Consider the following 23,986-nt stretch of genomic DNA (forward strand, 5'->3'; position numbering starts at 1 on the left):
TTTTAATTCAGTTTATTAATTTGAAAAATTACTGAAACAGAAGAAGACGGGGACATCTTATTATGTGAACGAGACCCTCCTGTTGCCGTGGGCTGACTAAACACCACATCCACTCACATAGGAGCTGAGGTCACGACCCTCACAGTTACGTTGCCAGCCATACCTGAAACCAGACAAAAGTATGATTAACCAAGTAAGAGGTCAGTCAGTCAGAAACTTTTTGCCAGTTATGTGATTCGTTCTTACCAGGCACTGATGCCTTGAGGATCCCGCACGACACGTTTGGCACAGGTGATTGCTGCATTGACATTATCGCTCAAAAACGCTGTGACCAAAAATGGGGAAAAAAGGACAGCAACGTAAAAATCAAAAGTGTAAAACATCAAAATTGTAGCTGGCATTGCTGAAACTGAGAAAAAAGTGAGTCAAATGACAATATTAAAATTTAGTCAACTTAGGACATAATGAGACAGGATTTTAGGTGGTTTGAAGCAGTTTCTTGCAGTATTGTGAATGCTGCACTGGTCTGCCATTAAGGAGGGTACCCCAAACTTAGAAATGTCCATGTACAGTTTCATTTACATTCTCAACCTAAATAACTAATAATCTGTGTCAAGAATTTAAGAATTAACCAATGTTGAACTAGCTTGAATGCAAAACTGTTCTGAAAAGTGTACACTCTTCTCATTTTAATTTAATTGCGATGTTATTGTTCTTGTAAAAGCAATGTTGAAGAAATCAGGGCAAAAGCCTGTAGCCCTCAGCTGTTCCAACAGCAGTAGTAAACTTCAAATCTAAAATAAAAATTAACACAAAGCAAAAGTGGTCTTAAGACCAGTATTCGCAGACCAATAGAGTATTAACGTAAACATTTTTTATCTCCTGTGCAGCAGTTTATAACCACCTGTATCTGCTGCTATAAGGATAGAGGCAGATACAAGTGACAGAAAGGACCAATCATGGACAGTACCAATGTTGCACTTAACATGCTGCTTTTTACTAAGAGTAATTTCCCATGCACAGAGGTAAGTATTTGAGAAGTAAGAGCGTTTTTTTGGAGGGATAGAGGGTATACAAAAGTGTCTACTTCTGTAGCCAGCATACACAGAGCATCCCATTGGAGTTTTGGTTCTGTTTGGGTCTTGACTGCCTCCTGATCTTTAAAGCATCACAAAACTACCAGATACGCAACTTATAAACTGAGGTCTATGTAGGGGTGGGTTTATTTTAGTTCGAATAATGCAATATTGATTCATTAAATCCTGAATCGATTTTTAAATATAAATGTATTTTTCCAGAAATGTCAGAATCTTAGGTTGAAGCTCAGCAAACTGTTTCAACAGCTGCCAAACTGCTAAAACAGGCAATGAGAACAGGTAAAATGATTGCGCACAAAGATGTAAGCACAAAGTGTGGATCGTTCACCCGATGGCACGTACGCAGACACCCCATTGGGTGCTGAAAGCTGACATCTCACAGATTCTGCAGCTTCAGGTTTCGTCACTCTCTGACCAAAATTCACTGAACCAACAGCAAAAGAAGATCAAAACTACGCTTCATGTTTGAAAAACATTGTCATTAATCCCCTCTTACTTTGGCTGTTTTGCTTCCACCATGATAAAAATCTCTCTCTCTCAGTGTACTCAGAAACCATTTACCATCAAAAAGCTCTACTTTCTGCATGAGTCGCTTATTACAAACCGGTATGATGTTCAATATAGAATAAATTTAAACTTTTACAAACTATGTCAAATTGCAAAATGCTTAGCTGTGTCTCTAATAAAACCTCTGTAACTTTGTTCTGCTTCATTTCGGCATCATCAGGTAATGTTCATATGTTTATTCATGGTTTTCTTTAGTTTTTGATCAGTTGCAGAATATTTTTAAGGTTTATCTGCTATAAGAAGCCAGGCCAGGAAAATCTTCTTCATGTTTTTCTGTGTTTTATGCTCAGATATCATCTGGTGTGATGCTTACACCTCTAATGAAGTCTAACAAGTGTCAGCTTTGTTTTTATACATAGATATACAATATGGATATGTACTGATAAATGATCATAATTATAATATTTCTGACTGAGTCAAAACTGAATCGAATTGGGGATTGAATCGAATCAGGACCTTGCGAATTGGAATTTAATCAGTTATAGAAATCAGTGATGACCAGCCCTAGGTCTAAGTCATCATTGATGGGGTCCCCAACCCTAAACCCTTTCAACTTTAACTCATGCAGACAAGCAGAAAATGTAATATTTGTTTTATTAAATTTCCCAAGTTCTCCTAATCCTTGGCAGTCAGGAAACACCCATCAGAAACTATTCTGATTCCCCCCAAAATAATTTATTTAGCTTTTCTTTAAAGTATAAGGTAAGTGTTAGGACCTATGATGACTAACACCTCACAAGGTTAAAGATTGCCATCACTCAGACAGCAAGAGGACCTGAGCTAAAAACCTATTGACTGACCACTGCAGTTCATGTTGCATCCGTTATGCGAGTTGATGATGTAGTCATTGCACCACCAGTAGCTGTTAATCTGAAAGATGCCAAAGTCGGTGGATCCGTCATTGTTGGTGTTTTTGGCCATGGTGTTATAGTTTGACTCCCATCGGGTGAGGCAAACCCCTGCAGACAGAAAAAAAGAGCTGGAGGTATAGACAACTTGAAAGCTAAGTGTCAGGTAAACTAAAATTGACCTGTTTTTCATATATTAATGCTTGGTCAGAATCACATTCTTGACAGATTTTAAAAACTAAGGTTACACAAATTGGAAGATAGATCGGTAAGTTGGACTCTCTGCGCACCAATATTATTAAAAAGCAAGTAGGTGAAAATTCCACATATGGGTAACCATGACGTTACCCTTAACATGGCATTGGTAACAATGTACAAGTTAAGAATGATCTTGCATTTTCCTAAGCTGACATGCTGGTACTCACAGTTGGCAAGGCTGATTCCATGGTAGCCGTCCATGCCATTAGCCTTGAGCGTGCGGGCCCATTCACAGCGCTCGAAGATTTTGGCGTTGGCCACAGCCAAGAAGAGCAAAACCAACAGACTCCTCATGATGGTATTTTTCCTTGTCCGAATGTGTCCACAACTGCTGCTGCTTCCCTTTTTATAGCCAAAAATGCTTAGTTGCAAATGGTGTTGATTTCCAGGCTCAGATAAGAGGTCCCCAAAGGACAGCATAAGGGAAGGGTTGCATCAAAGTAGAAAAGCAAGCAATGGTGGGTATATGGTTAAAAAATACAGCTTGACAAACAAAGCATATCGATCCAGCTGAGAAGGATCCCAAAGCTCTGAAAAGTGTATTTAAAAAAAGGTCTAACTAGATAAGAGCACCCAAATACCCACAAGGGAACGGTTAGGTGAAAGTGGAAAAGCAAGCAATGGTGGATTTATTCTTAAAAAATACAGCTGGACAAACAAAGCATATTGGTCAAGTTGAGATAGATTCCAGAGTTGTGGAACGATTTTCCGTTTGTTTTTGCAACACATGAGACCACATTTTCCTCAAACAAACATCATGTTTGATTCAATAAGCCTAAAGTAGCCTTAAACATTCAACCAGTGATTTTAAATTCATCTATCAGCTCCTTAAAATGACCACAAAAACAGAAAATTATCAAAATCTCTCTTCAATCTTTGAAATAATAAACAGTGAAAGTAGAGATTTTAACTGAGTTTAACATTATTAATTTCAATGTGTTTCCTTAAAAGGAGAAACAGTTGTAATGATTCCATCTGCTGCAGAGAAAGATGGGGACATTTTGTCGATGATCAGGGCCGTGCAGAGATGTTTGAAGGGGCACATAGGCTGAACAATCTCACACATAGTACATAATTCGCACTTTACTTTCTTCTTTCCTGAACCTTATCTTATCTTATCATATTATATACATTTGTACTTATGTAAATATGTATATTTTTATAGTTTTTCAAATCATTACAGTGCAATACTTTGCACGATTATGGATATACTTATAAGCACAAACACATGGCTGTTACACCTGTTACACTTTTTTATATATATTATACAGAATATTATACACTTTTACATTTTTATATATGATTCTTACTCCTGTTTTTTTTTTTTTTCTCTTAGTTTAGGTAAAAGTTTTTCTAGTATGTTTCTCACAGTCGGGGGGAGTATTTTTTAGCCAGAAAAAAACATTTCACTGTATGTTGTACTAGCTATAACTACATGTGACAAATAAATAGACAAATAGACAGAAATAGACCCATTTCTGTAATATACTTACATATCTATATTATTGCTAATATATATTGTAATATATCTATATCACTAAGCACTTCTGGATGGATGCAAACTGCATTTCGTTGCCCTGTACCTGTGCATGTCCAATGACAATAAAGTTGAATTCTATTCTATTCTAAATAAAGAAATTGAAATTGAATTAATTAAATGTGGCAATAATTTCTTAAAATTGGAATTAATTAATTAAATAAATAGTTATGACACATTTAATTAATTAATTATTGACACATTTAATTAATTATTTATGTATTTCACATTTTAATTAATTATTGACACATTTAATTAATTAATTATTGACACATTTAATTAATTAATTATTGACACATTTAATTAATTATTTATGTATTTCACATTTTAATTAATTATTGACACATTTAATTAATTATTTAATGATATATTTATTTATTTCATTTTGGCAGTCCTGACGCCTGGCTCTCATCTTGAAATAATTTTATCTGTCAGCCTCACCCATCAAACTCAGGGGGCGGGGTTAACGCTGATCGAGTCAAAACCATTGCTTTGGCCTGGTGGCCATTGTTTCTAGCACACAACAACCGGCATGTGGAAACTAACAGAACTGAACTTTGAAAAACCCTGTTTGTGTGTCACCAAATACCGTTTTAATATTTTTTTAGCCGAGAATGTAGTGGTTTAATCTTCATGTGTCTGGTCGGTTTGTCAAGATACAGCCTCTTTGCAAAAGTGCTTCGATGATTTCGGAGATGTCTGCCCAGTCTCACGGCAAAGCGTGGGATAGACCCGCTCGCCTCGCAAGCAATCCCACCGACAAAGCGCAGGCCCCGGTACACAGCTGTAGTAACCCCCGCTGACTTCTTTTACTGAGGTTATATTTATCGGTGTTTTATTTCCTGATGTTCTTATGTGTCCTACGTGTTTCAGTCGCCAATTCTGAATTATAACTAACATTAAAAACATGTTTAAGGAGGAGAGAGCAAATAAATCTGTTTAACATCTGATCTTTGGGTTTTTGTTCAGTAATCAGCGTGACCTGTGTATAAACGCATAAAAGAGATAACGTTGGTGTTTCCGTCATGTAGTAACTGCTGGCTTTAACTGTACAAAGGTTGTTCGACACTATGAAACACATACAGACTTCATGATGTTCGGCTAATATTCTTATTGTGAATATTAATCATGAGGGTAAATGGCCCTGTACACCACGGAGCGAGGTCAGCATATCCACGATATCCTCAGCTCCATGAGTTAACACAGAGTTTCCCAGCTGACTATCTAACTGCCAACTATTCCAGAGACATGAAAATATACAGCATAAAGAAAAGTGTAAGAGACTCAGCAGCAGATTAGAATAACAGTTATACATTTAATAAATCATCAAATGAATCCAAGAAACGAGCAAACCTGTTCCGACAATTTGAGTTTGTATTCCCTCAGCTGCAGACTCGCTGCTGTTTAAATGTTTGAAAAGGAAGATTGGATAAGAACAAACGTCAAACATAGACTCAGTCTGCCTTCACATTTGATATGAGGCCAGCACGTATAGTGGCTGTGTCCTGTTTTAAGATCATACATGTAAAATTGTTGTCTGACCTCCGTCGATCCAGCCGCTCAGAGTCCGTGGTTACCATGGTTACTGCATAAGCAGCTATAATGTTAACAGCTGGCACTGAGAAAACCTACCGGCAGCATGGGTGTTTATGTTTTTCATTGCAAAAGAACTGTCTGAATGGTTAACTGAAGTTAACTTGGATAAATTATAGTTAAGGAGTATCACAGATAACGCCTACGTGAGCTGTGCGACTGTTCACCACTACACTGAAATCAGCAGGCTATTACTGAAATACATGTGCTATATCATAAACTATGATATAAATAGGGAGGTCCTACTAACATGTTTAGTTTTAAAGGACACCTTCCTGCCTTTAGTCTCATTCATGAGCAGTATTACTTTTCTTCTAACATCCAGAAGTCTGCACGATGTGTTTCATAGTTTGTAACAAGCCTTTGACAGGTAAACATAACATGACCGAAAAAGCAAAAAAATGGTTCATTTATGTTTGATGTGTGTTTATTCCTCCCTAAATATCGTCGGTGAAGTTCGCCATGCACGTCAGATTTTCCTGCGCATTTTTTATACCTCTGCCAACAGAGAGAAAAAAAAAATCACATTCTAACAGACAGCTGGTGCTTAGAATACAGTTGAATAACTATTAAAAAACAGATGATATAATATTTCTGTCCAGGTTGCAGACTTCATGATGAACATGCTTTTGCAAACTCTGCTCCTCTCGGTGGAAATGCGCCTTCTCTTTCCTCTTTGTATAAAAACATTTTAAAAGTCAGTTTAATCTCAAAATTCACAGTTAAATCCAAAACACACCAGATAAAGAAAAGCGAATAGTTCAGTCTCACACATGTGCCAGTGAACCATTAAACGTCTGTGAAACTATGCAGTTATGAAACGTAACTTTAACCTCAGCCAAACCGATTTGCTCAGTTGTGAATAAAACAGCGAAGTAAACGTGACCCGACAGACAGAACCTGAGTGAATGAAGTCCAGCGTTTAACCACTGAGAGCTAAAACTCAGCTGAGGTTTCAAAGCTGTGTGCCGGTGATTGGACATCAGCCGCTGATGAAGCTGGTTCGCCTATAAAGTGCTCTGTAAGGAAACAAGCTCCAGCAGCTCTGCGCTCGGGGAAAACACTATATTTACTTATCTTGTGCAGAAAATTGCGCTGACATTGCTTTATATCGAGCACCGGCTGCCCAGTTAAACTGTGACTATCATCAGGTAACGTAGGCGTGTTTCTTGAATTAGCAGCAGGTGTTAAACAGCTGACAGATGAGGAGGAGGATGCATGCAGGTAAACTGAGGGTCTGTTGAGCTGATCGCTGGTTTCATGAGAAAAATGTCAGCTCGTTCTTTATGTTACAGAAGCACAGAGACACAAGACCAGGCGGAAAGAGACGATCGTTCGGTGAAAATGAGAATCTGCGAATGCAACATGTGGAACACGGAGAGTGGAATATGTAAACAAACCGGTTAACGTAACCCCCTCGGCGCACTCTGCATGCTAATTGTTAGCAGAGCTAGTGAAATCTCTGAAAACATCTGAGCACTTTTGCAAACATGTTCTATGTTGACAACCTGACCAGACATAAGGCGCGACATTCGCAGCTAAAACACTGTAAAAAGTGTAGCTGGTGACAGAAAAACGGGGTATTTTAAAACTACACCACCACCATTGCTGCCTGTGATTTGATCTGCATTCTGGGATACCTGGCTGCCCCAAGTCTACACAAGCAATCGATTATCTAGGATCGACCTGTTTTGACTTACTTTGCACGGCAACCAATCAAATGTTAGAGAAGCTGCATGGGCAGCGTTAACCCCGCCCCCTGAGTTTGATGGGTGAGGCTGACAGATAAAATTATTTCATGATGAGAGCCAGGCGCCAGGACTGCCAAAATGAAATAAATAAATATATCATTAAATAATTAATTAAATGTGTCAATAATTAATTAAAATGTGAAATACATAAATAATTAATTAAATGTGTCAATAATTAATTAATTAAATGTGTCAATAATTAATTAAAATGTGAAATACATAAATAATTAATTTAATGTGTCAATAATTAATTAATTAAATGTGTCAATAATTAATTAAAATGTGAAATACATAAATAATTAATTAAATGTGTCAATAATTAATTAATTACATGTGTCATAACTATTTATTTAATTAATTAATTCCAATTTTAATAAATTATTGACACATTTAATTAATTATTTAATGGTGTATTTAATTAATTCATTATGGCAGTCCTGGCATTCCATACATATCATGGTGCCAGCATTTTTTATGGAATATGTTGATCAAACCCCAGAAAAGGAAACTTGGGGCTGGTGCTCAAGCCCCTACTGCCCCCCCCCAGCACGTGCCTGTAGATGATAGTGTCCTGTTTGTATGTGTTGCTCAAACATCATATTCAGACAAATAGGATCTGAGATCCTGGCTCTGTCAGCGATTGTGCCAGGCAACCCTAAGTCCAGACCAAAAATTCAGTCCAATGAAAACCTCAGTTTGTTTAACTGAATAAATCGAGTTTCATCACTGACCGTTGCCGTCGATGTTGCATCCATTTGCTGAATGAATGCTGTGGTCATTTCACCACTAGCGGCTAATTATATGAAAGATGCTGAAGTCAGTGGATCCATCAGAGTTACAGTTGTTGCCTTTGTGTTATAGTTTGACTGGTCAGGCTAATCCTTGCAGACTGAAAAGAAGAGATGGACGTGCAGATCCCCGAAAGCTAAATTTTAAGTGTCAACCCACACATCCTCAACCAGTGTTGGGGAGTAACGGAATACATGTACCGCCGTTACGTATTTAAAATACAAAATATGAGTAACTGTATTCTGTTACAGTTACCGTTTAAAAAGGTGGTATTTAGAATACAGTTACTTTGTTGGAATAAATGGATTACACGGCGGTATTTTCCTGTTTCATATTGTCACGGGTCAGGCCTGTTTGGGTTCTGTTTGATAGCTATGTTCTGTTGTTCCAGGCGGCAGCGTTACAGTTGCCATGGTTACAAGATGACGCACTCTCTCTGCGACTGTGCTTCCTGGGTGAGAGAGCGCCTTTTTGTTGTTGTTGTTGTGCTGAGCTAATAGGCAGAGTGTTACAGGCATCGCCCTAAAGAATGTAACCTCATGGGCAGTGTAGTCCGTGCTGCAGGGAGAACGGACCGCCATACCCGTTATGTGTCTGTGAGCGTGAGGAGGGAGAAAAAGGAGAGTGGAAAAGTACGAGCTGTCATCGAGCAGAAATGGGAGCTGGAAGCATGTAAATATAATAATAACCACTGCAGCCAAGAAGAGTGCCTGACGAGCCCAGTAATAGCTTGTAAGTAAGCTATTAAGCTATTAAGACTCGACTGTACGCTGTGTTCGTGTTTTCCTCCAAAACAATAATTTACGTTGGAGCAGCCTTTCAACACCTCTCTCTGTGTCTCGCTAGCAAAGTTGACCCAGACAACAAAGTAAAACTGACGTATTAGTCAGAGGTCCCTTTACTACGGTTAGGAGCCGCAGACCTTCAGTAATAGTAATAAATCACACAGCAATAGTACAATCATGTAGTTGTAAAAAGCATGATAATATATTAAGTAATCCAAAGAGTTCAGAATACGTTACTCTCATTGAGTAACACAACGGAATACGTTACAAAATACATTTTGGGGCATGTATTCTGTATTCTGTAATGAAATATATTTTAAAAGTAACTTTCCCAACACTGTCCTCAACTAACCACTTTTCAAATACTGACACTTGGTTAGGGTCCCTTCTTGTCATATTTTAACCCTCTGATTTCTTTTTTTTTCATCTGTGAATAACCCTAAGCATAGACAATCAGAGTATGTAACATTTGTTTTAAACACATTCTTAGCTGACATACATCAAAAACTAGGGGTGGGTTTTAATAATCGATTCATCGATTAAAATCGATTCTGGCTTGGATAACGTGATATTGATTCATTAAAATCCTGAATCGATTTTTTTATATAAATGTATTTTGCCCAAAATTCCAGAATCTCAGGTGAAACGTCTCAAAATTTTGAGAACCACCAAACATTTTAAACAGTAAATGAGAGCAGGTACACGGCTTCTGCACAAAGACGTAAACACAAAGCACGGACCGCGGATCAGAATCGGTGAGATGTGGCTTTCTCACCCGACGGCACGGACACGGTCGGGGCTGAAAGCCGACAGCTCGCTGATTCTGATGTTTCGGCGGGTCCACGCTTTGTGTTTACGCCCTTTTTGCGCTGATTATAAAGCTGTTAGTTTTATCTCTCTCCAAACAATATTGACCGAACCAGCAGCAAAAGAAGATCCAAACTAAGCTTCACATAAACATCGTCATGGACTCCCTCTGACTTTTGCTGTTTTGCTTCCACCACAATAAAATCACACTTCATGCACAGCTCTCTCTCTCTCTCTCTCTCTCTTTCTCAGTGTACTTCAAGAACAGTTTCCTGTCTATCCCCGAAATCTGTTTTCTGCATTATTCGCTTGCTTGTTACGCACAAGCCTATGGTGTTTACAGCGCTGTCGGCCGATGTTTTTTTTTCCTTTTACTCACTTCCAAAAAGAAAACCTAATTTCTGCCGTTCAATAGGCTTCTGAACAAATTTAAACTTTTTAAAATTATACAAAATGCAAAACGCTCAGCTGTGTCTCTAATAAAACCTCTGTAACTTCAGAGTTAACGTTCATAAGTTGATTAATGGTTTTCTTTCGTTTTTGATGTGCTGCAGAATATTTTTATAAAATCCCAGGCCAGGAAAACCACCTTCATGCTTTTCTGTGTTTTATCTTCAGCTACTTTGACACAAAGACATCTGCTGTGATGCTCACACCTTTGATAAAGTCTGGAAAGTGTCAGCTTCCTTTTTATAGATACAAAAATATGTAAATGTACTGATCTGAATTATAATATTTCTGACTGTCTGAGGCAAAATTTCCCAGATTCAAATCGAATTGAATCGAATCGTGGATCAAATCGATTCAGGACCTTGTGAATCGGAATCGAATCGATTCTAGAAATCAGTGACGATACCCAGCCCTATCAAAAACTATTCATTGTTCCAAAATAAAGGGTCAGGGTCACCATCTCAGATCACACAGATGCCAAAAGCAAGAACCAGCCACCCCAACTCACGTACTCGGTCTCTCTCTCTCACACACACACTCATAGCAATGTATAGCATACAGGAAAAAAAGAGCAATTTGTGCATTTATGTATGTGACTGTCACGGGTTGCTCTGAGGATCCACTCGCAGGACTCCGGAGTGTGTTGTAACAGAGACAGTTTATTCACAAAAATCTTCACCAAGTGTATTTACAGGCAGTGCGAGGACAGTGCTATATACAAGATGTGCGAGGACGGTTTCCAGGGCTCCAGGGAAAACAAAGGGATCACACACACGCTCACGCCAACCTCTCTCCGCTAGTGACCAGCCACCTCTTACACGCTCCACACGGGGAAACACGGGGACGAGTCCGGGGAATCTAGAACAGAGAGACAAGTGTTACTTTCTGAGGCGGAAGTGTGGGAAACTAGGGCTCGACGTGTACTGACAGGAGTCTTCACAACAATCCAGCGTTGAACAGCTGATCTCCTCCTTCTGATATACCAGCTGGTCTGATGAGGCCCAGGTGTGCATGATCCGGGAGGGCGTGGGCCGAGGGCGTGAACCCGCCATGAGTTCCGCCCCGGCAAAACAGGGGAGGGGGAGAGAGATTGCTGATCAGTGCCTTGCCGACCCCGCAGGTCGTGACAGTGACACAGTTACTATGAAAGTTCAGTATGTGGATGGCTCTGGATTTGACCTTTACTGTGTATTATTCTGCACGCCATACAGGTCAGCTGTAACACAGACTGCAAGTTTACAGAGTGGAGTAATGTGTAATGAAGCAACCTTCCTCTGTATGACTCCTGCCTCTACCTGAGCTCTGATATATATCTATAACTCTGATGTTAACTCTGTGAAAAGCAGTAGAATAGAAATTCAACTGAGAATAAAAAAAAGGAAAGAGCTGGCATCAAAGTTAATGGTTAAGAGAGGAGAAAGCTGTGAGAAGCATGTAAGGATTGATGAAGCATTTAATCTAAATAAGCAAACTTGGATTGCAAAAGTGAGACATTTCTCTTTAGGGTCTTATCAGAAACTTAGAAATAGTTGCTGTTGTATTTTCTTTCAAGCTGACTTCATGACAACCAGCACCACAGATGACATGAACTGTGATCTTACTGGTGCCAGAGAACCACTCCGGGATAGACCTATGGTTGCATTTACCCGCCTAAACAAGCATAGTTTCAAAAACAAAAAAGATTTTTGCTTTTAAACCAGCTCTCTTACATGGTTGGCCTTATAATCTCCAATTACTTGTGCCAAATACCCATATAAATGGGTAGATATGAACCATACATTAGCCATACCATTCCACTGGTAGAAAGGACTCTACCATATGGGTCACTGGTGACTTAGACATTAAGCGTCATGTCATCTTGCTTGTTCTTAAATTAAAAGGCTGGTACTCACAGTCAGCCAGGCTGACACCACAATAGCCGTCCATCCTGCTTGCCTTCAGCTTATGGGCCCAGTCACAGCGCTCGAAGATTTAACGCTTGCCACAGTCATTAAAAGCAAGAAAACAAACACACTCCTCATGATGATGTCTGTGCTGGTCTAAAATTTTCACAGTTGCTGCTGAATCTCCTTCTTATTGTTGAAAAAGCTCAGCTGAAAATGCTGTGACTCTCCAGGTTCAGATATGAAGATCCAAATGTGCAACAAATAATGGGTTACATAAAACAAAAGGCTGGGTTCATGGTTACACAATCCAGAGAGTCTGAAGTTCAACAATAACTGGATATAGAGAATGTTTGCCTTCAAAATAATAGTTATGTTTTTTAAAATGGGTTGGGTGCAGCAGTAAGAAAACTTTGACTTTGAAGGTGATTAGTTTTAGTTTCCATTGTCACAATTTTTCAAGGTTTACTGCTGCCCAGCTAATAGTTAACAAGTATTTGCAGACATCATATAAACTATGGACAACCATGCCAATCGGCTAGCAATCAGAGCAATTGCAAAGATTTTTGTGGTTTGGCACCCCTTTGCAATTGATTTAACCTGGTGACACAGCAAACCTCCAGCACTAGCCAAATGGTTGGGAAAGACATTTTTCTCCTGGCAGTCGATAACCTGCCAGTGGCTTGTGAAGGCCCATGCCACTGAGGCCCAAGTTGAAGTACAACACATGTGACATATGAGTCATGACAGGCTCATACATACAGTCTCACTTTTAGGATCTGGGCCAGCAGGAACACTAACTATGAGCAAGTACTGCACCTAAACACGAGAACCTTTAATATGTCTAATTCGTCATCACAATTGCACTTGCATCAATTTCTCTTTATTGTGTATTTTTCATGAGTGGCGTTGCTCTTTCTCTCGAGTGTCTAATGACCCTGTGTTACTGAAAGAACAGCAGCTGCCTGTCTCTCTGCTAGCTCTATTCTGATGCATTTTATCATACAGAGCTGTAATCACAGTCATAATGGAGTTCCTGAACTCCATTTATCGCACCAACTTTCTCAATTCTCTCGCTGCACTTAGTGTTTTCAGGCTGTTCTTCATCAAAACACCCTCGCTTGCTCCCCTCTCTCAATGTCTCATCTCAAACCTGAAACACGGGTAAAGAGTGCAATTAATCAACAGGCCAAGTGACAGCAGTTGGATCAATTCATCTGCACATGGAGAGAGACGAGAATGGATCTATCAGTAAGAGAGAAAGAGAGGGAGAGAGCTAGAGAGAAGCCCAGGAGCAGCTGAAAAAGGTGTAAACAACAATGTTAGAGGGATCTTAACACAGCTGTGAAGTTCTACAATTTTTCCCAGCACTGCACTGAAGAAAACACTTCTCCTGTTAAGCTGTTGATGTATTACATTTCTTTCTAATTTAATTAATCTCATCATATTTTTTGCCTGTACACACAACACCAAGTATAGTCAGTTAAAAACACAGTATGCATGCATAATTTAGAGGTAATCATCCCAAATACCCCAATGTGGAAGAAGGTAAGGGGAAAAAGTTAGAATTGCTGTTCACTGCAATAATGATCTCTCTTAAGATCCAGCAAGTCTCCGATGACCTGACTAAAGTTATGAATCCAGTTCTTTTTATAGTTTTTGGCTGTAATCCCAAAATTAATATATAAGACTTAATTTGGACTGATAAGGGAAGGAAAAGGAATGGATGGATGGATAGATGGATAAAAATAAAGAGACTCAAGTACTTATTATTTAACTGGGTCATCAGTTTGCTGCTAATTTTCTGTACTCTGCTTTTTGTGGTTCAATTAGAGTATTATGATGATATGATGCCGTCCATCCGGTTTCACAAGGTCAAAGAGATGAAGCTTTTTTTAATGTAAAATATATTGAAAAGCACTCTGTCATTAGGTCCTCAATATCCCTGGATCAATTGGAGCACTCACTCACTCAATAGCACATCCAGACAATCTTCATCAACTCTTAAGGTCACACGTAATGAGGTTGCTGTTGAAAGGTGTATGAGCTGTATATTTTTAGCCTTGCTAGCAGATTGCTCTATGAATGGGGGTGTAAGCCTGTTGACAGTTCAGTCTGCCACTTTGATCTAATTAAAATGATCAACCAGTGGTGGCAAAACATCTGGTCTTGTTTTATAATTTCCAAAAGTGTCCGATAAAATCTTGAGAACAGCTTGTTTTAACAGTCCAGTTACTACCTACCCCTTTCTTATGACTTTAACAAGACTGTCCCATTTAATTAACATAGACAATGGTTATTTCCATGTACTGCTTAGCACTCTAGCTTGGAAGTAAAAATCCATCCATTTTGTTTATCAAGGTCCAGATTCAAAGTCAAAACACCTCACCTTGGAGGCACCCAGGAAGTATACTAGTCAGATGTCTAAAGCACCTCAACTGGCTCCTTTTGTTGTGCGATTCTTCTTGAAACCCATCCTGAATGGAAACGTGGATGGCATTCAAAGACAGTTTGATCTCCAGTTAACTTTTTGTGTGGATTTGGGCACATTAACTAAAAGAAATGTAAAAAAAAAACAGATGTCCTATGGTAATTTCTGAGCTTGGTTAAAGACAGCGATAAATCACGCTGAGATATTGCGTTACAGAGAATAATGGAGCTGATTTACCTTCATCCATTATCTTCCTGAATTAGGACATTTCCAGCAATCACTTCAGGCTGGACTGCGATTGGTTACTGAGCCAACAGTCCTGTTAATCACAGATGAAGCAAACACTGAAAGTTTCTAAAACAAATACTGGCTACGACTAAAACCTGTCCATGTGTTTGTATTTAATCCTCATCCAGAGAGAGATTTAGTGTGTGGGAGTCCCTGCTGAACATCTGAGCTATTCTTTAAACTGATCGTTTGTCTTGGTTTCATAAGACTTGAGAGTAATCAGACTCGCAAACTATTTGAAAATATTCTCACACCTTAATGCTTCTAACTGATTGAAGCATCGCCCGTACTGTGTTACGACATTTCTAAAGGCACCCACACACAAATGTAGTCAGAAGTCTCCAGTTGCATTGCCTAATGTAACCAATTAGAAGCGTGTAGGGGTCCATAGACTGGCTCCTTGTTTTTTTTTCTCCTAACTTTGGCCATAAATAGGGTGGGTCTTTTCTTTTAGTTCCTGACGTCTCTGCACATGCTCACTCTGCTTTAAACTGAGGGCAGACTTAATTATCCAGAATAGATGGAAACACCTGTGTTTCCATCTATTCTGGATAGATGGAAACCCCAGAGGTGTGCCAATATTTGGCACACCTCTGGGGTGCCAAATATTGGTGGTTTATGAAATACAGTTACCATGGATTCAAGTTAACATCAAAGTCATGCTGCTCTTTTTTTTATAGTAAGAGAAGCAAAGCAGTAACAGCTCTTAAATTTTAAGTATCGAATTATAGTGAAAATGTAAAGAAAATAGAAGAATGAGGCACCAGGTGGCAGTCACAGATATACTGGATTATAATGCAGTGGGGGTTCTGGGCATTCTGTATTACTTTCAAATAATTATCCTCAGCTTTATTTAATATTCCCTGGGGAGTCACTTTTAGGCATGATTTACTCTGTACATTTTTACCTGGTTTCATGATGACTCACAACAAGGGCAGGCAAGATCATAATAAGATTTGTTAGAAAATTACAAAAAACCAATGCACTTAAATTTCAAAAGCAAAACCTACTTGGTTTTTGTAGTTTTGACCTCTTTCTCCTTTATCTTCCTGCTCTTGCATGATTATCAAGCAGACTGTGTGAACACATGGACATGGCCATAATTATATGAGAAATTTGAGGTGAGCTAATGTTAATGCTACAAAACTAGTTTGATTAGCATCTGTATTTCATTTCATGTCAGGTTTGCTGTCAGGAGCAATCGCAGGACTTCAAGGCCTGGGAACGCATAATGATTTGGTCTGGACCAGTTTGCGATGGGAGACATGAAAGAGAAAACAGACAGGCGAGACAGAAAGAACGACAAAACACACAGATACAAGGCTGCCTACAAAGGAAACAATGATGGCAAGACACAGACATGAGACTAGGAATAACAAAAAAACAGAAACTAGAAATAACCTCAGATGCACCAGGGAAAATCTAAACAATACTGAGCTAACACTTTCTTTCAATTCTTAAATGCAGCAGAAAGAATCATGAGTCCACAACAAACTCCAAACGTTGGACCATGACATTCTGACTAACATCAAACAGGCTTAAAACTAAACGTACCTACTGGTTAAACTAAACTCCTAACTTTTGATGGTTGATTAGTGCAACCGAAACCAAAAGATAATAAATATCATTACTTGTTTATTTATTGTTGTTTTGTAATCAGACGAGCACCCGCTGCTGACCATTTCAAGGAGTTACAGGTTCACTTTTCAGACCACCCCAAAAATGAATGATGAATTTAATCAAGGATATGCAGTAAATGTCTAAACTGATTTCTATAAATCCACTGGGCAGTAGAGGAGACATTAGGTCTAAAACATGGATGCTGGTATTAACATGGGGCCTGTACAGTGGCTTAATATCAATATCAGACAACTTTGGATTCTTATTTTAACACTCGATCTTGAAGAAAAGTAAAAGCATGATGAACTCACAATATAGCAGTAAATCTGCTAAAGCTGGATTTGATTGTAGGTCCACATTTAGCTTCAGGTCATGCGTTGTGACTTTTCTACAGAAAGGTAAGCGTCACCCTGAGCAAGAGAGCAATGAAGGTCCTTGCATAAAAAATAACAAACTAATAAAATATATTTATGAGAATCCACAAAAGATTAGACCCTCTGTGATTAAATGAGTTTTGGTGAAAAAATAGTTAAAAAAAATGAAAGTGAAAAAATGAGAGTCTAACTAAAGAGAAAGCAGAAGTAGAAACACAGCGAGGTAGGACATCGGCAACAAGCAGGATGTATAACAGTGAAATATCTTCTGAATCGATAAATGAGTCAATTATTTATTAAAGACTGACACAGAAAGTGTGAGGGGACACCTCTGAACTCTAACCTGGACACATGTGATTCATTTTCAGATGCGTGAGGAAATTCAGACTTCAGTTCAGATCCAACAGTTTAAATAATGACTCTGGCTTTTTGGCACACACACACACACACACACACACACACACACACACACACACACACACACACACACACACACACAGAGACAGTGACCTCTGTCTCTGTGTCACTGATTGGTTGGAGTAGAACGGATGGAGGTGGAAAGACAGAGAGCGAGCGAGGCCAGACAGGAATGATGTCAGGGATGATGAGTTTTGGTCCACTAGGCTGAGCTGAAAAAAGTGAAGTGCAATTCAACTCCCACAGCTTCTCTGTGGGTATTAGAGGTGTTGGGGGCAGTGGCTGTCACCTGAAACTGTCATAATGCAGAGAAAATGCAAAACCTGTCAGTGCAAATCATTTGATTTTAGGGGATTTAGACTGGGTTTAGGATTAATTTAGAGGTTAGAGTCAGGTTTGTGTCAGTTTGGTCGCTAAGGTAAGTCATGTAAAGTCCCCTGAAGTGATGAAGTGATAAGATCTTTTGAATCTTCACTCCCTTCTTTTTCACTCCCCACATTTTGTCACTACTAAATACCAGAATGCTTTAGTTACTGGCTCCTGTGGTTTGTTTTGTTCTGCTTGTTGCTAATGGTCTCCTCTTTTCTGCCTTCCTTCTCCTTACCCCATCTGGTTGGGTTGGTTGGACTAGAGGACTAACTGTGGTTGGACTAGAGGAGTAACTGTGGATTTGAAACAGGTTTGGGATGAGATAGAGATGGAAACAATCAGACACAAGACGACTCTTACTGGTAACGACACAGAGACAGAGGAACAGAGGCAGAAACACAGAAACGAGACAAAAGGAAGCAGTGACAGGGAAACACAGTGGAGACTAGAACAAAATAAAAACACAATAAAGCAAAACCACTTTCACTAAACGTGGAAGTCATCACTACAGTAACAATAAAAGACTCAATAAAACAATATTTCCAAAAGTACGTTCATCTGCATTTCCACACAAATGAATTCGAGTGACATAACATTTTCAACCCACAGACTTGACTATGATGTCAGCACACCCTTTGCCGCTGTAACAGTTTCAATTCCTCTGGGAAGGAGTGTGTTTATAGGAATATGTGACCATTTTTCCAGAAGCATGTTTGTGAGGTCAGACACTGATGTTGGACGAGCAGGTCTGTCTCGCAGTCTCCCGTCTGATTCATCGTTTGTAGAAGCAGTCTGATTGATTTTATACAGTTGTGGCCATGGAGCTGAATTCAGTGATTTGGATAGTTGAGTGAATACTTTTGGTATTATAGTATACTAAACAAAAAAACAACACAAAACCAAGACATCATGACAAAAAGAGAATGAGCGTGGGCCTCCAGGCTGATAAATGGGCACCTCTACTCTTCTGACCTCTTAAGGTGGTCTTTGTAGGGTCTCTATAACAGGACTGATAACATTTGTCAGCTGATATTGCTGTGTCCAATACATCAATGAACTCAAGCAAAAGACAGCTTATGCATAATGGCAAGACAACACCATGCCTTGTGATGTGCATGGGTCTGCTTTTTGTTTTTGTGATGTAAACTGGCGAGGCTAAGATGGTTTGGACATGTGCAGAGGAGGGAGAGTGGATATCTTAGACAGAGGATGTTGTAGATGAAGCTGCCAGGCTGGAGATTCATGGATGTAGTGAAGGAGGATATGCAGAGGGTTGGTGTGACAGAAAGGATGGGGTGATGTAGGTGTAGGAGATCTGCTGTGCCCGAGACAGACTTTTGAAACTTCTTCAAGTTCACGTGAGAGAAACCTGAAACCAAAATCTATAGGTAAACATTTTTTTGTGTTCGTTATACTGTGAACAGCAGAGATTCAGAAACACTGCATTCCTTGGTGTACACATCACTAACAAGCTCGCCTGGTCCACCAACTCAAGCTCTGTTGCGAAGGAGTCACAATTGTGGCTCCACTTCCTGTAAAGACTAAAGAAAGCTAGACCTCTGTCACTAATCCTCACCACCTTCTCCAGTGGAACTCTGGAAGTGGAAGCCTTCTGAGCACCTACGTCTCTCTTTGCCTGTGCACAGACATGCTGCCACCATGCAGTACCACACCCTTCCTGCACACAGATTGTTTGCAATGCCGCTATGGAATACTGTGAAGTATGCCATAGCGGCATAAATGTGCATGATGCATTACAATGCCAACTGCACTCTGAGATTCTGCAAAAACTTCTTCAACCAAGCTATCAGGCAAATTCACAGCCTCTTCCCAGCACCTGATACCTGATATGAGTGAGGCCTGAAATCCTGGTGGAACTACAGTGGAGACAGAGACAGTGGAGTTTTAGAGGTGGAGCTAAGTGGAGGAAATCTAAACTCTCATCATGGGGAATGTGAGGTGTTTGGACAATAAGATACGAGCTCTGTGAGCTTATTAAATCCCAGAGTGAGTGCAATTTGATGTCTCTAACGGAGACTGGACTGCAGCACGACTGTACTAGGCTTCGGACTTTTTGGGTGGATTGCACTGTGACTGAAAGGTGGTGTAATCCCAGACATGTTAATATGAAGCAATGTTTCTGTGGCTTGAATATTGAGTTGATCTGGAATGCATCCATGTGGATTCGTAAGGGGAACTCTGCGCATGCTGTTGCTGCTTGTATCCAGTTCGATTGATAAACACCCCGTTTGGCTTTCTCCATCTGGCTGTAGTGACTGGCTACAGATTATTAATGGCTGTTGACCACCCTCTGCTTCACTTACTGGACATGCAGCTGCAGAATTTCTCTAACATTTGTTTCAGCACATCCCCATAATGAAACTCACACCACAATATCTGCAGTGATGTTTAAGTTTTATTATTATTATTTTATCATTTTTATTTTACTTTCAATAATTAAAAAAATACATTTAATTGTATTTTTTGTTCATTTTTTGTTAGTTTTACCTTACAGAAATATTTAAATTTATTTTTTTGAGCAATTTGACTTTATTTAGGCTATTTTTGTATTTTGGTTGATTTGACACATTAATTTCCAAATGTTTGGGACTAAAGTACATCTTAGCATATCTTATTTTATGTCTGTATTTGTGAAAGCTTCTGGGCTCCAGCTCTCTGAATGTGTATGTATGTAGAAGTGCTGCTTGTTTGTTCCAGATAATTCAGCCTTAACTTCATTAATCCGTGAAGTGTCAGGCTGCTCTTTGGCAAACTTCGGCCTGGGCTGGCAGTTGCTTCCCCTGTGGTGTCCTGCCATGAACATCATGATCAGTGTTTGACATGCTTGCCAACACTTAGGTTTGCCTTGGTGCTGAGAGCCAAGAGTGAAAAAAATCCCTCCTTATATTACCATCAACACTACAGAGGTTCAAGAAAAGCACGGCTGTGATCCTGGTGACTTGCACATTAAAAACAGAAACTCTTCACTTTATCTCAAGCTAAATTTGCAGTTGCAGACAACAAACAGCTCCATGTTTAAAGACACTCAATCGTGTTTGTGCTTAAGGATGAATCATCTGCAGGGGCAAAGGAGAACAAAAGCCAGGAGGTCGATGAGAAAAAGTGATGAAGGACGAAAAAAGAGAGAGTGAGAAGGTTTGGACAAGACAGAGGAAAAGAAATATAATAATAAAGAGAATTAAAAGGAGAAGGAAGTGGAGGAGGAAGAACAATGAGCAAGAACAGAAAGAAGGAGTGATTAAAAACAAGTGTGAGGGGTGAGAGAGGAGGAGGGGAGGGAGGAAGATGAGGGGAGGGCAGGTTGTTAATTTCAGGGTTGGTATCTCTGAGGCAGCAGAACCTCCAGGGTCAGCAGGCCACCAACAGGACTTTCATACTGAAATAGACAGCCTGACCCTGGGACACATACAGAAGGAGGAGGAAGTGGAGGTTAGTGGGGGCTTAAGCTGTTGTCTTCAGCCAGTCAGACTGACTGCTTTGGCATGAATTTAATATCATATTTGCATTCATAAAATGTGAAGTATTCCATAGCGGCAAAATGTGCATGATGCATTGTGACAGAAAACACCAGGAACTTAATACCAAATCACAGCTTAATAATGTAAAAATATATATATGAATAAAAATAATCAGATATAATCTGTCCTCCCATCTCAGTGAGCAAAATTCCAGGATTTTATTAGTCAGTTACTAAGCAGTTATTAGCATACACATCTGTATGTTTGCATCCATCAGATTTATGGATGCAGCTCGCTAACTACCCTCGTGTCTTATCAGAATATGGTTTCACTCCAAAAGACAACACAATGGTGGGCAAAATGCCAGTGACGATGATTCAGAACCATCCTCCTCTTCCTTCAGCTGCTCCATGTCACTCCGTCCTTAGCATCCTCTTCCGTCACACTGACCCTCTGCATGCCCTCCTTCACCACATCGATGAATCCTCTCTGCAGTCTTCCTCATTTCCCAATCTGTCATTGGGAAATATAGTTCTTTGAGCTGGTGTTTCCTGTGTCCTCTGTCACCCCTGCACCACCTACAGTTGATTTACACCTAAAGCTGGGTCCTCTTTCCTCTTTCTAAATCACACTTAGCACTTTAAAAAATGTGGCATAAGAGATGTGCATTAATGTCATGTAAGTTGACTTAAAGGAACTCGGTTAACCTGCGTTTGGTTCAGTGAAACATGATTAAAGCTTTCCGAGAAGAAATGCAGCTCCTAAAGACAGCAGACGGCGGATGAATGTTGGAGGAATTTTTCTAACAAACACCGCAACCTTTAAAACAAGCCTGAAAATAATGAGAAAACATCAAAACCAAGAAACAAACTGAATACATAAAGAAGACACACAGGAGAGTGTAGTGCTGCTGCGTAATGACATGACCAGCTGAGTACACAAATAATTATCATATGATCAGTGTCACTGCGATCAAACAGTGACGAGTTCACTTTTGGTTTCTGATAGCCGCTCTCTGGGAGAAGGCAGTGCACAGACAGTAGATAAAAGGCTGTCTGCAGACGTCTGGAAATGTTAGCAATTATATAGTAACTTTTCTTGTGATTACAGCATCTTTCAAAACACTGATGGAAAGCATTTGTAGGAAAATTGTGTGTAGCCTTGTGTTCTTGTGTCATTTTTTTGGTAAACATTTCAAAAACTGTCAACATCAGAATATACACGTAGGACCTGAATGTGTTTAATATGAATGTCGTAGGCAGTGTTGGGACTAACGCGTTATTAAGTAACGCGTTACAGTAACTACGTTATTATTGTGGTAACGAGCACGGTAACTAGTTATTATGCCAAAACCAGGAACGCGTTATTCGTTACTTCGTGTGGTGGCTATCGCGGAGCTTCCACAGATTCAATAACATTAGCAAGTGGTGGAGGCCAGCAGGTGGATGAAGGAAAAGGGAGGCAAGAGGAGAGACCCGAAGCGGCCGCTGGTCCGAGAGTGTCAGGTGAACTGAACTTCAGGTAAGAAGTTATAACCTGCAGTCCATCTGGGTCAGATATGAACCAAGTTTAGGTGGAGTTTATTTTCATTATGCTGACTTTTTTGTACTGCGTGCTAGTGTAACCAACACGTCTACTCACCAAAGAATGAGTGAAGCAATATGGATAACAGCAGAGGACCATTTATTTAGGGTCTGATGGCAATTTACCATCGGTGTCCAGCACTTTAAAGGATTGATGGACTGGAGCACATCTGTCCTTAACATACCCTCTTAAACATCAGCTTGACACTGATACATCAAAGGAAACTTAACCGACTCTAAGTGCAAATGTTTCAACCTGAACAACTTAAAACTTCCATGGGATACAATGTAAACAAAGACAAGAAGAAGAAAAAAAATATTTCCATCAATAGCCACTTCTCCTAACCAGGAGACAAGTGAATATATTATGTAAAGAGTCTTTTTCTCAGTCCTGGGGTTGTAACTAGAGATGGACCGATCCGATATTACGTATCGGTATCGGTCCGATACTGACCTAAATTACTGGATCGGATATCGGAGAAAAATAAAAAATGTAATCCGATCCATTAAATATCACGAAAGCACCTCACAAAACTTGCAACACGCCGTAACTCACCTCAGAACGTTAGCACGTCGGAGCAGTATGCATCACGTGATAGAGCGGCTGTGGCATGCGGGACCTGTCGGTGGTCTGGATAGCATTTGGAGCTTCGCTAGCAACCCGGCATTTCATCTCCGACAAAGTTATCCCGAGAGAAGTAAAGCAAGTGTGTAAGTCCATCTCTGAATGTTTGTAAAGCATTCCTGCGTTAAGCTTAACAAGCGATATATGGAGCGACTGCCTCTCCGGCTGCTACTTCAGTCATGAAACTGCTTAACGATCAGCTGATCGGCTTTTCTGTCGCGAGTCTGTGTCTCTAGTTTGCTTTTGGCCCACTTTGCACCAGAAAGAGGAAACCAGCGGCTGAACAACAGCAGCACGTTTAAGCTTGATCAGCTATTGTTAGAATGTATTTAATATTACTTTCTACTCCAGGATCTTTTTCTACATAGCTGACGCTGGTAACTGTGCAGGGGCGGATCTAGCAAAGTTTAGCCAGGGGGGCCGATAGGGCATTAA

At 39.8% G+C, this 23,986-nt stretch overlaps 1 protein-coding gene across 1 annotated transcript; it reads right to left on the reverse strand.

The window, feature by feature from the left end:
• On the reverse strand, positions 1 to 3,107 carry LOC146628586 (lysozyme C-like). Its single transcript, XM_085357931.1, has 4 exons — positions 2,938 to 3,107; positions 2,465 to 2,623; positions 247 to 325; positions 1 to 163 (listed from the first exon to the last, which is right to left on the reverse strand). The coding sequence occupies exons 1-4, from the start codon at positions 3,062 to 3,064 to the stop codon at positions 97 to 99; spliced, it is 432 nt and encodes a 143-aa protein (XP_085214057.1). The 5' UTR covers positions 3,065 to 3,107; the 3' UTR covers positions 1 to 96.
• Positions 3,108 to 23,986: the final 20,879 nt, after the last annotated feature.

Source organism: Diplotaxodon limnothrissa, linkage group LG7 (assembly GCF_057381915.1).
Source record: "Diplotaxodon limnothrissa isolate DT_005_m linkage group LG7, D_limnothrissa_male_GT1.1, whole genome shotgun sequence".
NCBI lineage: Eukaryota > Metazoa > Chordata > Actinopteri > Cichliformes > Cichlidae > Diplotaxodon > Diplotaxodon limnothrissa.